The sequence below is a fragment of the Dysidea avara genome, chromosome 3, assembly GCF_963678975.1.
Source record: "Dysidea avara chromosome 3, odDysAvar1.4, whole genome shotgun sequence".
Lineage (NCBI taxonomy): Eukaryota > Metazoa > Porifera > Demospongiae > Dictyoceratida > Dysideidae > Dysidea > Dysidea avara.
This window is the reverse complement of record NC_089274.1, coordinates 28,721,788-28,736,925: the sequence shown is the minus strand read 5'-3', so window position 1 is coordinate 28,736,925 and position 15,138 is coordinate 28,721,788. Positions and strand designations below refer to the sequence as shown.

Genomic DNA, 15,138 nt, shown 5'->3' with positions numbered 1-15,138 from the left:
TCCGTGAAGCGGTTTACCCTGTAAGCATGACAACAAATCGATCTTGTTTTACGCGAATAATTGGTCATAAATCCTGAACCATTCATCGGATTTGCACCAAATTTGATAATAGGATTCGCCTTTGGACTCCCTTTGTCTGTGCCAAATTTCAAGGCAATCGGAGTACGCGCTTGCGTTTTATAGCAATTTTTGCAAGTGTGCGAAGACGAAGAAGAAGAAAAACGAAGAAAAAAAACCAAACTTTGGCTTCTCATATCTCGGAAATGGCTTCAGCGATTTCCTTCAAGATTGGAATGTGGATCCCCCTAACTGGCGGGCAACTCTGCACCAAATTTGGTTCCAATCGGATAAGGTATCACCGAGATACAAAGGTGTGAATATGACGTTTTCTTTTTCTTGTCAATATACTCACGGTGTGGCGCGCCGGCTTCTTGGGCCGTACGTCAAACTACCATGTGTCTTGATGTGTACTCTATTATTAGTCCTATAATTAAAATATATGCATTGTATTAGAGTATTATAAAAGTATGAATTAAACGCAATACAATACTATTGTAACTTCTCTAGTATTCCACTGAATCGGAGCCGATTTTATAGCCACTTTGGTATTGATTGGTATTTGTGTTACACTACAATTAAGACCCACAAACTACAAAATAAATATCTTAGCAGTACCATCATGCATGTTGGAATTATTTTTAATAAAACACTAGTGCAAACAAATACAGACACTATAGTCATGAACAAAGAAGCACAAAATTATAAAGCAATTATCAGTATTGGATAGATATTTTGCTTTAGTACTGGGGGTATTCTTTTGTATTGGTAGAGCATTACTTTGTCTTATACAAGTATACAGAAAAATTCGGAATTTTCAACTAGAGTAGGGATCACAGCACATCAATAAAAAGTACTGAAACAAGCTGGAGTAGTGCACGATATTAAATCACAATAAAACAATAAGAAGTGTTATATTCCTACTGTGCATTTCCATTATGGTATCTTGAGCACAGTAGGGATATAACACTTCTTATTGTTTTACTGTGATTTTATGTCGTGCACTACTCCAGCTTGTTTCAGTACTTTTTATCGATGTCCTATTGTCCCTACTCTAGTTGAAAATTCCAAATTTTTCTGTGTACTTGTTTGTTAACTTTTTCGTAAATAATTATTATGACTGGTGAACCTACACATACTGCATTTGAATTGCACCGTGCACCCCAGTTATATCAATTATTGTCTGAAAAGTGAAGTATCCATTATGCTTCGTTGTTGGCTATGTTCAACCCGCTACACAGCAGTATGAATCAAGAACTGTTCGAAAAGCACCTCTGTAATCAAAATAGCCACTATGAAAAATACGGATGATTTCCATTATGAAGGGAAGTCATCACGTGCTACCACCAAATCGACACTTTTTGCTGTCAGCAAAGATGAATGGAACACAAAGGAGGACATTGGTAAGTCCATGAAGAATGCATTGTACGTTGAACAGTGAAAAAATCAAGCTCGTAGCCTTAGCTGTTATCGAGTTATGCTTGTCTGAAGGCATCAGTCAGTTACTTACATACTTACTCAGTCAGTAGAAAATTCCATTAAATAATTTTTCTTTTTAAATTCTGTAGCAACTTGTTGAAAGTGTTTTGGGTTGATCTTAAAGCTTGTTTGGGCTTAGTTTTACCTAACCAATACTGCCTCATCGCTGTCAGGGAAAATTGAGGCTGGTTTTTGGGTGATGTTATTTCGTGGGCCACGCCTACTCCTTTGTGGTCCCTACTATACTAGTACTATGTACTGTATGATGATGATCATTGTATGTGTAGGTGAGAAGAAATTTGTGTAAAAGTTCAAATTCAATAGCCTGCAATGATCACCTTTATCATTTATATACAGCTTGCATGGATATTATAATCATGTATACACAGAATTACCTCTATTTTGCTTGCACATTCTTCAGCCAATCTCATGAGTATAACTGAAGTAGGAACCTTAGCAAACAATGCTGGGAGGTCACCTACTTGAAGCTTTTTGACAAACAGTCTTAACAGAAGTGGATCAACATCAAACATAAACTGAAGCTCATGAAAATCACTGTAACAGTCAAACACATACAAAATAATCTATAATCACAGCACCCTCTTACCTTATGTCAACATTGTAGTACTTCTTGTTTCTAAAAGTGCTGAAATATATAAGTACACATACCAAATAAAGTAATGAGCACCTATGGTCAGAAGTACTGCTAAATTACTAGTGCATATTGGAATTAAATTAAATATAATCTAGTGTTTTGAACATTTAAATATTGATGCACTAATATAACATCTAATCAAAAATAGACAAGCTGTAAAAAAGGGTGCGGCCTCCAAAAAAGCCAGTGTGAAAAAAGATGTGAAATCAAAGGTGGCGGCCAAGAAATGGCTGTGATGGTAGGTTAATGGTAAAAATTTATAATGGCAATTCAGGTGAAATTGTGTTGCCTCCTCCATTTTTCACTAGGATTCGGTCCCAAATTCACCTGAATTGTCGTTATTAACCTACCATCACAGCCATTTCTCGGGAGCCACCTTTGATTTCACATCTTTTTTCACACTGGCTTTTTTGGAGACCGCACCCTTTTTTACAGCTTGGTTGTTTTTGATTAGATATCACTTCTTTTTGTAATTTCATACCTAAAGCCAGCCTATGGCTAGCTTAGGGTATTTCTTTTAACTTGTCTTTTTCTTTTCTATAGGAATGAGGATTACTAAGAAAATTTTTTTAAATGTTAAATTGTTTGGCTATACATGCACATTTAACAATATTATTTAGTAATTATTACAATTGTGCTTATTAATCATTAATTAAGTTAATACAAGCTGAATTGTCTGCAAACTCTACAGGGAAATGTGTATGTACGTAGCTGAAATTTCTACAGGGAGACTCATACTTTGTAATTGAACTCACCACAGAGTGACTTATAACATAACAGGGTGACTTGGTTCTATCTGATCTCTCTACAGGGTGATTTGATTTAAACTGATCTTTCTACACAGGGTGATTTGAAATGTAGCTGATCTCTCTACAGGGTGGCCTGTTTCTAGCTAATTTTTCTACAGGGTAACTTCTTATATAGTTAAACTCTCTACAGGGTGACTTGATCTCTATACACAGTGATTTGTTTTGAGCTGATCTATCTGCTGGGTGACATGAAAAATAGTTAAACTCTTTGCAGGTTAACTCATTTCCAGCTGATCTCTCTACAGGGTGATTTGTTTCTAAGTACAGGGGATTTGTTTCTAGCTGAACTATCTACTGAGAGATTTTTTTCTAGCTGAACTCTGAGTGGTGTGACTTGTAATGTACTTGGACTCACTACAGGGCAACTTGATCAAGCTGATCTCTCTACAGGGTGCCTTGTTACCAGCTGATCTCTCTACAGAGTGATCTTTTTCTAGTTGATTTCATTACAGTATGATTTACTTCTAGCTGATCTTTCTAAAGGATGACTTGTTTCTCTACAGGGTGACATGTTTCCAACTGATCTTTCTACACGGTCCTTGGAAATGTAGCTGATCTCACTACAGGGTGACTTGTTTCTAGCTGAACACTCTACAGCGTGATTTGTTTCTAGCTGGTCTTTCTACAGGGTGACTTGTTTCTAGCTACCTGATCTTTACAGGGTGATTTGTTTCTGGCTGATTTCTCTCCAGCATGACTTCTTTCTGGCTGTACTCTCTACAGGGTGACTTACTTCTACCAGATCTCTCTACAGGGTGATTTGTTTTGAGCTGATTTCTCTATGAGGTGATTTGAAATGTAGTTGATCTTAATACAGGGTTACTTGTTTCTAGCTGACTTCTCTACAGGGTGCTTTGATTCTATCTGATTCCTCTACAGGGTGACTTTGTTTCTAACAGATCCTTCTACGGGGTGATTTGTTTCAAACTGATCTTTCTACAGGGTGATTCGAAATGTAGCTATTCTCACTACAGAGTGACTTGTTTCTAGCTGACCATTCTACAGAGTGACCTGATCTGTGACCTGTTTCTAATTGATCCTTCTATGGGGTGATTTGTTTCAAACTGAACTCTCTACAGGGTGACTTGCAATAATATAGTTGTGGGTGACTTGATCAAACTGATCTCTCTACAGAGCAATTTTTTCTGGTTGATTTCTCTACAGGGTGATTTGTTTCCCTTCATGGTGGCTTGCTTATATAACCGCATGAACTCTCTACTATACATAGTGATTTGTTTCTAGCTGATCGCTCCACAGGGAGGCTTGTTTCTACTTAACTTTCTATAGGCTGGCTTGAAACATAGCTACATGGACTCTCTGCAGGGTGAGTTGTTTCAAGTTGATCTCTCTATAGAGTGAATCGTTTCTAGCTGATCTCTTTATAGGGTGATTTGTTTCAGCTGATCTCTCTACAGAGTGATTTGTTTCTCACTACAAGGTGATTTGTTTCCAGCTGATCTCTCAACAGAGTGATTTGTTTCTCAATACAAGGTGATTTGGTTCCAGCTGATCTCTCTACTAACAGATATTCTCTAGCTGATCTCTCTATTGACAGTCTGCATGACTTGTTTCTAGCTGATCTTTCTACAGGGCGATTTGTTCTAGCTGATCTCTGTTTGCTTCTAGCTGATCTTTATCCACAGGGTGACTTGTTTCTAGCTCTACAAAGTGATTCGCTTCCAGCTGATCTCTCTACAAGATGCCTTGTTTCTAGCTGATTTCTCTACAAGGTGATTTGTTTCCAGCTGGTCTCTCTACAGGATGATTATGTAGCTGATCTTTCTATAGGGTGACTTGTTTCTAGCTGAACTCTCTACAAGGTAACTTGTTGCCAGCTAAACTCTCAACAGGGTGACTTGAAATATAGTTGAACTCTCTTTAGGGTGACTGGTTTCTAGCTGAATACTCTACAGGGTGATTTGAAATGTGGCTTAACACTTTGCAGGGTGACTAGTTGACTTGTTTCTAGTTGATCTCTCTACATGGTGATCTTTTTTAGTTAAGCTCGATACACAGTGGCTTATAACAGTGTTAAATTCTCTACAATACATAGATGAATGCTTTAAGAGAGTAATTATTACTTCTTAGCTGACTGCTCTATTAGGGTGACTGCTCTATTACGGTGACTTCTCTATTAGAGTATCTCAATTGCGCACTTGTTACACTTAGTTGACTTTCGTAGTGTAACTCAGTAGTTTTTAATCTGATTCCTTGTAAACTACTGAAAGATCATTCTAAAATAATTATTCTACCTCTCTACCTATTTTCAGCTGATTCCATTAGCTTTTTGCCTGGTAGGCATGGTAAGTAATACTAAAAACTTGATCATGTGATTTTACAGATGGTTGGCATTTTTGTTATAACTCCATGACCGTTAGTACGATTTCTTTCAAACCACAAAAGGTTTACATTACGATAGTTACTCCATGTACAGACTGATTTTCAAGTTATTCTGTCAAGCGGTTTACCCTGGAGGTGTGACAACAAATCACCTTTGGAGTTTTGAAAAATTGCGCATAACTCCCTTGATCTTTGTCTATAATCTCTACCAAAATTGGACTGTAAATGTACAGTATTACGTTCTTACTGCCCTACAAATTTTAAGTAAATCGACCAAAGCACGTGTGAGTTATTACGATTTGTCTAAAGTGTGCGAGACGAGAAGAAAGGATTAGAAGAAGAAAACTTTGAAGGCCTGTATCTCAGTGATGGATGGGCAGATTCACCTCACATTTTGAATGGGAAGTGCCTTACCCCAAGGGAGTTTCCACAGCAAATATGGTTTCAATCCAGCCATTATCGAGTTATGGATGTGTGAAAATGGCATTTTCTTGGTTCCTGTAAAATACACACTTGTTTGTTACGCGCCCACACTGGCTGTACTTGGCCGCACAACACACTATGGTGTGTCTTGATCAGTATTAGTACCAATATGGCAATATCAGTAATATCGCATATTAGTAAAGTTAACTTGTCGTGAGACTTTTGACTAAAGCATTAATTTTAATTATGTATCCTGCAAATCCTTGTCACTTTTTCACAAGTCTTTCTCTGATGCAAAATGGCTTCGGTAGCAACTTTCATATTTACAATTTAGTTAAAGTGTCTATGCCTTACACTTTCATGTTCAGCTTACATATTAATATTAAGCTTTATTACCTACCCAAATGCTCTAATAGGATTTATCATCTATGTAGTTGAACTTTTTACTTACCTATTTAGACTCTTCAATAGGTTATGAATGCTCTATTAGAGAGACCGCACTATTACAGTAGGTTATCCACATACATATATAATATAGTTGGTTTTCACATTATAAAGGCTCTTCTAGTAATTAATCATCAACACACCCCATTCCTTTAAATTAAGGGGTCAAGCAACTATGTCCTATGGCTTCCGTGAATAAGATTATGTGTTTTATATGAAGCTGTAAAACCAACACAGATACTGTTCTCCACCTGATGAATAACACATGTTGTAGTTGAGACATTGGACTTCTGTTTAGTCCAAATCTGAGTGAAATCCTCTGAAGCATGTACAAATTATGGCGTGGTTACAAAACACTGTAATTTTAGCACTAAAATTGATTCTCCTCCTACACCTAATTGTGAAACTCCCAAAAAATTCTTGCAGTAGCTTGTAATAACATTATCTTTAAAAGTATGGAAACAGATTTTTAGGAATGACTACTATGGCTTCAAAAGAGGAGATTACTGCTTTTCATAGAAAATTTTGAGAGTTCAATAGCTCAATTGATATAATACTTCAAAAAATTACTTCCATACTTTTGTTACAAACATACTTAGGTAGCAGATGACAAAGTTTAAGAAGCGTAGAATTAAAACTGTGAGACTAGATCCAAAATTTGTAGAATTATCATTCTTTAGGTCTAAAATACTAAACTGAGTCTTAGTACTTCTAACTGGAGATGGTGATTTTTAATTACAACAAACACATCTGATGCAAAAGGGGATGGAAAACAAGCACAGATCAATGAAAACTAAGATTTTGCATGTGAAGCCTTAGGAATTAGTAGCGTGCCCCCTTAAGTGGTTTGTCTGATAAGGGTGACAAAAAAAGAGTTTTTAATTATGAAAATTGATAGCATGCTCGCTACACATGGTTGGCTTTGTATTAAACTCCATGGTTGTTATTCCGATTTCTTCTAAACTACAAAACTTTTTAATACCCACACCTACTTCATGCACAGACTGATTTTCAAGTCATTCCTTCAAGCAGTTTATCCTGTAGGCATGTTCATAATTTATAAAAAAATGTGCATAACTATTATTTGATCGATATGAATAAAGAACTGTACATGCACTTTAATCTGACACACAAAATGTGTCACAATATAATACTCTTAATAGTACCTTGATGTATTATTGAAAAATGTCAAACAATTAGCCAATAGAAATAGTTCCTTGACAAAAATCTGTATTACTAATTTGATAGGCTAAAATAGCGTGGTGTGATATTATTGAAAGTACATGTCTGATTTGATAACTAGCATACCATAGTGACAGATGCTATTAGCATAGCAACAATGTAGTTTTATAGCAATGGTTGTTATGTAATGATTGTTAAGGTAAAAATGTCACAGTTCTATTGCTAAGCAACAGCTGTCAAGTGTGATTATCCTTTTGTTATTTTGTGAATTTTTGTTCATCAGAAACAGTTGCTGTGGTGGTCAGGTTGATTTGTAATGATATGGCTAGCTGTGGTATTCAGGATTAATAGTTCTTGCATTGTTAATAGGAAGGAAATAGTGCTCAACTTTGCCTCACATTCTTTTACCCCTTCCTGTTTACAATGCTCATACTATTAATCCCAAACACCACAGCCAGCCATTCTACTAATACATTCGTACTACCCTCCAAATTTGAAGGCAACCAAATAGAGGATATATGAGTTATGGTAATTTTTCTAAGTGTTGCAAAAAGAAATGAAGGAAAGCAAGACAAACTTTGAAGACATGTATGCATTTGATAAGTTACAAAGTGCTTGTACTATACTTAAGCTTTATTAAATGTACATGGCCTCATGCCTGATGATCTTTCATACATGTTATGTACAACATACCTAACATCCAACTGCAACTCATCACCCCACTGATATCTGTACATTTCAAATGATAGCAATCATATTTACTATTTGTGACCCACGAGCAAAAACCAGCTGTTTTCACATAATTCTATTTAGCTATAAAAAAACATACTGAAATCAACTGAATGAAAACATGAAACAAATTTTTGCAGTTTTAATTGCTTTGCTATACACTGAAACAAAGCTAAAACCTATACACTATTGGATTTGCCTGTTCATGGAGAGTAAGAATATTTTAGCTCTGTATTAGTACAGCTAAAGACATGTTAGTTAAGGGCATTTAATTATGATCAAAGTTTACTGTCATGTCTACTTCATCCACATGGAGGATACCTTGATGGATTACTGGTTCATGGCGAACAGATTGAGCCAAGTCTTGTTTTCATACCTTGTTTCAGTCATGAGTTATGATCAATTAAATAAGCAGCTGTAATTTATTTGCTGTATTGTTGGTAAACAAATCGAATTTATTGCTGTTCCAACTGTCTAGCAGTACAATTCCAAGACTGCTCATCATAAAAGGCTGCTGTCCACTCCTTTGTTACAATACATAGATAACAGAGAAGCAAAAAAAGGGGAATCCAAGGAATGTGCAAAAATGACTGGTTTTTGCTCTGCCGGTCACATTTACTCTAACCACTCACTTATGACACTTGCTGTAATGGTCCCAATCAATACTATCTAAGCACTGAAATGGCTCACAACTCTCATTCAGTAGATGTAATATAGGTACAGCAAATATCCATTCAGTGAACTGAGTACTGTAGCTGGTAACACAATTTACCACAGTAGTAATTGTTTTTAAAATCACATTACCAAATTGACTCTGTAATAGTTGAACAATGTGGTAGGATGAAGAAAAGTCAACAGCAATATTGCGAAGTAAAACCTTTAAACTAAAAGAGTGTTTACTGTCATTACAAACTTCATCGAGCATTTGTAATTTAGAACAGATAATTAACATAGCCAACATATTCTGTAGAAATGGTTCCTTAGTAGACTTTTCTATGTTGTCTGCAAGACTTTTAATCACATGTGACAGCCATCTGTTCATTTCCTGGTTAAAACAAGCAAAATACATTTATATAGAATGGTATAGTACTCTATAGAAGGGAGCATGTAGGTTTGTACCTTCCCAATGAAAAATATTGACCAGAAATAAGTCTCACAATGCCTTCACAGCACCTACCTAGGGCACTCTATAAAATCAAGTGCGTGCCATTTTTTGAGGGCAAAAAGCATATGCACTCTATGCTAGAAAATTTTTGAAAAGCTAACATACTTCTAGCCAATTGACCCTGCCAAAACATTAACCAGGTAACCTGACCTATAGTTTCAACCATGATAATTATTATGCATATGCACACATGCAAAATTAACTGAATCTAGCTAAGCAGTTACAGCTATAAAGTCACTTATCATCATTGTAATTTAACAATACAGAGTGTACAAATTTAAATATTCATACCACTACAAACCTCCTTGGTATCATCAAACATCCATGAATTATCCTTTGGGTTGCTATCATAATATGTCTTATAGCACAGGTGGTATCTGTTCAACGATTCGTAAGTAGTTAACACCATTTCAATGCACTTTATGGGATTATTCATAGCTTCTGTTCCACTTAAAGTACTACACCTATCTTCAAGGTGCATCCATAAAGCATTCTTTCTTAATTGCTTGTGGTTTGATTCAGACAGATTCCTCACTTCATAATTAAATGAGCTTAGCTTTTCACCTTCACATTTGTCACCATAACCAACAGCTTGACGATAACCACTATGTAAAGATCCAACCAATCCAGTGTTAAACTTAGTAGGTGCTGTTTTATGTTTTGGTAGTATGATACCATCAAACTTTTGGTATACTGCTAGATGAATAGAAAATATATCCAACATATAATGAATGTGGTAATTCAATTTCAAATCTATAGCACACTTAGTGTACACAATATGGTGTATACTTTCATCATAACAATTGCTATGAGCTTTTAATTAAATTAGCAGGGATTATGGCAAAGAACTAATTGATACTTGAGGTTGTAACAATAGACCTACTGCAGCCATAGTGTTAATTTCTGAATTAAATACTTTACAAATGCATAATATGACTGAAAAGGGAGTTAATGTGTACATATAATGGCTTCTGGTCATTAATCTCCTTGTCCTTCTATCAGTGATGTTTAGATCTGTGATCCTTACTACTAACTAAATTTTCTGTGCACTGATTAATTTTTCTTGTTCGTGTATTTATAACATACATCTGGAAAATAAATTCCTTGTCTCAAATATAGGCCCAGGCTATTGATGGAGTCTACTGTTAGCTTTTGTTTGTTCAATCCCTTGATGCTGCTGGTATTTCTTCAAACTTGTTAGTATTAAGTTTAGAGCCACCTGAGGGATGAAGGCACTATGAGCAATCACACAAGTCTTGACGTGAGCAGTCCATTCAAGTCCAAGAGCTTGCAGATATGCTGTTTTTCTATCATTTTAGACCTTGACCGCACTCCATCACTTGAACTTAACGAAAATAAACATTTGGTCTCAAATAGATGCTCTATTCATTTACAGGTCAGGTCAAAAATGCTGGGAAGGAAATAAAAGCTTTGAAATACATGTAAGCACTTACATTTGCATGCTATCTCATCAGAGTGAGGTTTCAGAGAACGATCAATCTCTCCATAGCTTGATTTGGGGCCAGAAATAACCTCCAATGATTCTAACAGACCTTTTGCTGTGGCTGATGATTCCACATGATATCTATATCTTCGATCAGCTGCATTTTTGCTAGTTAACACTTGTTGAGGAACTTTAACAGTGAAATGATATTCAAAGTATTTACCACCATCTCTGTGTAATAAAAAATGTTTCAAGCAAAACTGTATAAATCACATACAGAATAAGCATATTTATTATGATAGACCATGCAGAGTAAATCAAAGCCAGCACACACATACAATATATCAAGACACATAATACTGTGTTGTGCTACCCAAGAAGCCAAGCAGTGTGCTACACTGTGGGTACATTAACAGGAAGAAAGAAAAATGTGATTTTCACACATATGTAGTCCATGATCTTTTATTTGATTGCAACAAAATTTACTCACCTGCATTTCATGGTATGGGAGCTCACATATGAAAATTGCCCCAGCTATTTCCGAGATACGAGTTTCGTTTCATTTTATTTATTTTTCTTTCTTCTTCATCTTTTCAAAAATTGTTATAAAACACAAATGCGTTATCCAGAAATCTGGTAAATCTAAATCATTGTCTATACATGATTATTTTACTGATCATTTGTTGTTTGTTGTTTAGTAACTATCAACAAGTCAAAATTTAGCAACTACACTCAAGTCAAAACTTAGCAACTACACTCAAGTCAAAACTTAGCAACTACACTGAGCCTAGCCTAGCCTAACCTGTAAACCCAAACCCTCAATTAAACCATTACAGAGTATCGTATCTTTTTAAACTTGTTGGGCATCAAAGTAATAAGAAACCGCATTCCCATGATATGTTGCCTGGGTAATATGTGAGTCAAACCCGTAACGGCACCTTTGAATGCCCATGCTAAAGTGGTATATACTGGTAATTAGATTTTAAACACTTGAAAAGTAGCAGCAGAAGCTTAAAATGTTCAAGACAATTTTCAACCAGCGAACTACATGAAATAAATAAAATGTAACATGGTTCATTGTTCTAAAGTACAGCCTTAAGCTTTACTTTTGAAATATGCAAAATCAAAGTATAAGACCAATCCAATAGGTAATTATTGTTCTGAACCACCACCTGCATCCCTATATAAAATTGTAAGTTTCAAAAATACATGGCAAAAAGCTTGTATTGATTTATAGCAAATTCCAGATTACTGGACTGAAATAAATAAGCCAGTTAAGTGTCAAATTGAATTGCTACAAAGTATGTAGTAGTTGTATCATGGACCCGAGTGATTGGCCTGATGTGTACACCCAAGCTTGAGGGCATGGGTTTACATATCAGGCAAATCACAAGGGCACATGATACAACTGATATATACCATGCCAATTGCAGGTTAAGAACCTGCAGGTGATTAATCACCCAAGCCAATACAAGACTGACCACTGAAATTATTATTTAGACCAACTTGTAAAATACGGTTATGGATCAGCAGCAACTAGCATTGTGACTACATGAACGGGCAAGTCCTAAGGGTATCACGGAAAAGTTCAATTAAGCAATTTTACAAGCATTTTAAAGCCGCTGCATTGTTTTACAGACTGCTTATAACATTTATGACAAATATTGATAATAAGCAACTACAAACACATATCCATAAAGATTTCCCAATTCCTGTGTGAGTACTTCATTGTACTAGCTACTGTAGTTGTATGAGGTAGTACCACATAACCCGATGATACTTAAAGTATTCTTTACCCCACATAATAATGCAACCATAAAGAGTAACCTCTTATTATTTCCACTGTTAGAAGGAGACATTGGACCATGACAGGTAGTGAATGTTCCCATCGCATTAGCAGCAAAGCGCAAGTACACATTAGATGTTCTATCATCAAAATCCCATTGTTTAGCAGACAAAAGACAAAAGAATTCAACATTTACATAATTTGTAACTCTTGTTTCAGGGGGTGAATAAAGCAATGAGTTATTTGCTTTTGAGTGAAAGGAGCCCACATGCTGTGCCAAACTCTTGTACCACTCCAAACATGTGCCACATTCTTCCTAAAATATGAAGTAAAATTTAAACACACATAAATGTATGACTAGCAAACAATATTTTGCTGTTAATTATATACAACAGCACATGCAATTATAACACAAGATATCATCAAGTGTGGTAGTATGCTAATTATGAGGACTAAAGGTGTCCAATTTTTCTCAAGAGCCCCCAAATTTAAATACACAGCTCAGCAATATTAGTGATTTGGATATAATTAAAAGGTTATGGATTGTAAACAGTTCAACATGCCTCCAACAAAATTTTATGAATTCAGTGAATTTTTACAAGCTGATTTATTCACTGCTGTCTTTAGACAAGTGTAACTTAAAATTGGTTTACTTTATCTGTGCAATTGAATAGACAGAAACTTACAACGAACAACACTGTAACTTTAATCAGTTTAAAATGTGAAATTTGATAATATTCTATCACTTTGGGGTGAGAAAACAACCTAAGTGCCTTGGTGTCTTAATCGTGGAGCATATTAGTAAGAATCACAACAACAATAAGCATTAAAACTGCACACGAACACGTAACCATGTAATTTTATTATTACTGGTTTAGTTTTCAATCATACATTTACCAAAAAATATTATTATTAACAAGCCAATGAGGCCATTCATGTAACTAAATGGTAGATTCCACTGCAGTTTAGTTCCTTGTTACAGTATTAACTATGTATGGCCTTTTCTAAAATTCCTAACTGCCACACTAGTTGTTTAAAATATACACATTACATACCATACTACGTATTAATCTGGAATTATCTTTTACAATACTGGTAACTTTTCGACACTGATAAAAGAAATCATCAAATCCTGTGCTTCTGGGTAGATCATAAATCAAGAATGAAAAATTTTCACCAACACTAAGTAATTTAGTCAGTCTTTCCTTTTCTTTAAAATCACAAACTGCCTTGCAAACTGTGGTAAAACTTTCAAGTTGAACAGGACCTGCAACATAAAGAAGTGTACATGTATTGAAGCTCCAAAAATTGTTCTAAAAGGGTAACTGCAGTCAGTTATTTTTAATTTAAGTGTTCGTAAAATTAATTGTGTATGAGAAGCTCGATGTGTGTACCATTTTCTATAACTGTGCTACATTTCCTTACAAGTACACAAAAAAAATTTGAAATTTTCAACTAGAGTAGGGACCATAGTACCAGTGCGCGGAATAACTTTTCAAACATGTCCAGACATGCTGTCAGGACAATGTGAAAGTTGAGTGGACATCAAGCAATTTGACCAGACATATTAACTTTTATTATTTCTCCTTTCCTGTGTTTCTACCAAGTTACAGTAGATGTTTGCTTCTGGGGCCACCCATATACTGTAGAGCTGATTACTACTCAACCACTCACACTGATACTACAGTATTTTTAAAGGATAACTACTGGTCACATAAAAGAGCTTCCATATGTGGTAAAACTTTGCTTATGCTATTGTTGAGATGCACTGAAGTGTTGTTCATTCTAGCATAAAATATAAACTGGTTGTACAAGTGATCATGAATACCACAAGTAAAAGTACTAATAGCAATCAGGTTATAAATACATTTTACTACTGCAATACAGGTGACTGAAGACAAGTAGGTTGGCACAGCAAAGCAAGCTGTTAACCTCAGAGTGCATCTTGGGCATACCTTTGTGGTCACCACAGACCAAAAACAAATAACTTAATTACATGTCAATACCATCATGTCTGGCCGCCCTCCTAGCCCGATATGAACTCTGCTACACTTTGAAAGGACACCATTTCCGGACAAATTCAATTATGGCCTGACAACTGATGTCATTGACCGGAAATTGTCCCGTGTCTGGATGTTATTTCGCACACTGTAGCACATTGATAAAAAGTACTGAAGATGGAGTAGTGCATGATATTAAATCAGTGAAACAATAAGAAGTGTTACGGTATTTAGACTATGGTACGCATAGTATGCTTTGAACTTTGGTCATTAATCAGGTATTTAAAATCCAATAGATACCAGTGGGTAGGTATCTAAACTGGTTAGATACCCGTGACAAAAGTTTTTGTCATGTGTGTCACATGTTTTGCTGGATTCCAGTCACAACAGCTATCAGGAATCATTGCTAGAGTGTGAAGAAAAGATCGCTGGATAATAGAGATGATTGTATTCATCTAGGAAGCCTACCAGTGAGTTATTTTAACACTATTTCAATCAGGAAACCACCATTATTGGCAGTGACTAGAGCCGCATGAGCCATAGTCTAAATTGGTTAATGCCCAAATCCACAGTATCTTTGTTATTTTAGAGACCTTCGGAATGGCACATAATCACCTCGGGATTC

General features: G+C 35.7%; 1 protein-coding gene across 1 annotated transcript in view; it reads right to left on the bottom strand.

The window, feature by feature from the left end:
- Positions 1-15,138, bottom strand: part of LOC136250630 (E3 ubiquitin-protein ligase rnf213-alpha-like) — a 407,493-nt gene that overhangs the window by 339,383 nt on the left and 52,972 nt on the right. Inside the window, exons 8-15 of the mRNA XM_066042854.1 lie at positions 13,569-13,780; positions 12,555-12,829; positions 10,738-10,958; positions 9,585-9,979; positions 8,751-9,163; positions 8,083-8,118; positions 2,144-2,182; positions 1,932-2,091 (exon numbers count right to left, since the gene is read on the bottom strand). Coding sequence (XP_065898926.1) covers positions 1,932-2,091; positions 2,144-2,182; positions 8,083-8,118; positions 8,751-9,163; positions 9,585-9,979; positions 10,738-10,958; positions 12,555-12,829; positions 13,569-13,780 — 1,751 coding nt within the window. The remainder of the gene's footprint in view (positions 1-1,931; positions 2,092-2,143; positions 2,183-8,082; positions 8,119-8,750; positions 9,164-9,584; positions 9,980-10,737; positions 10,959-12,554; positions 12,830-13,568; positions 13,781-15,138) is intronic.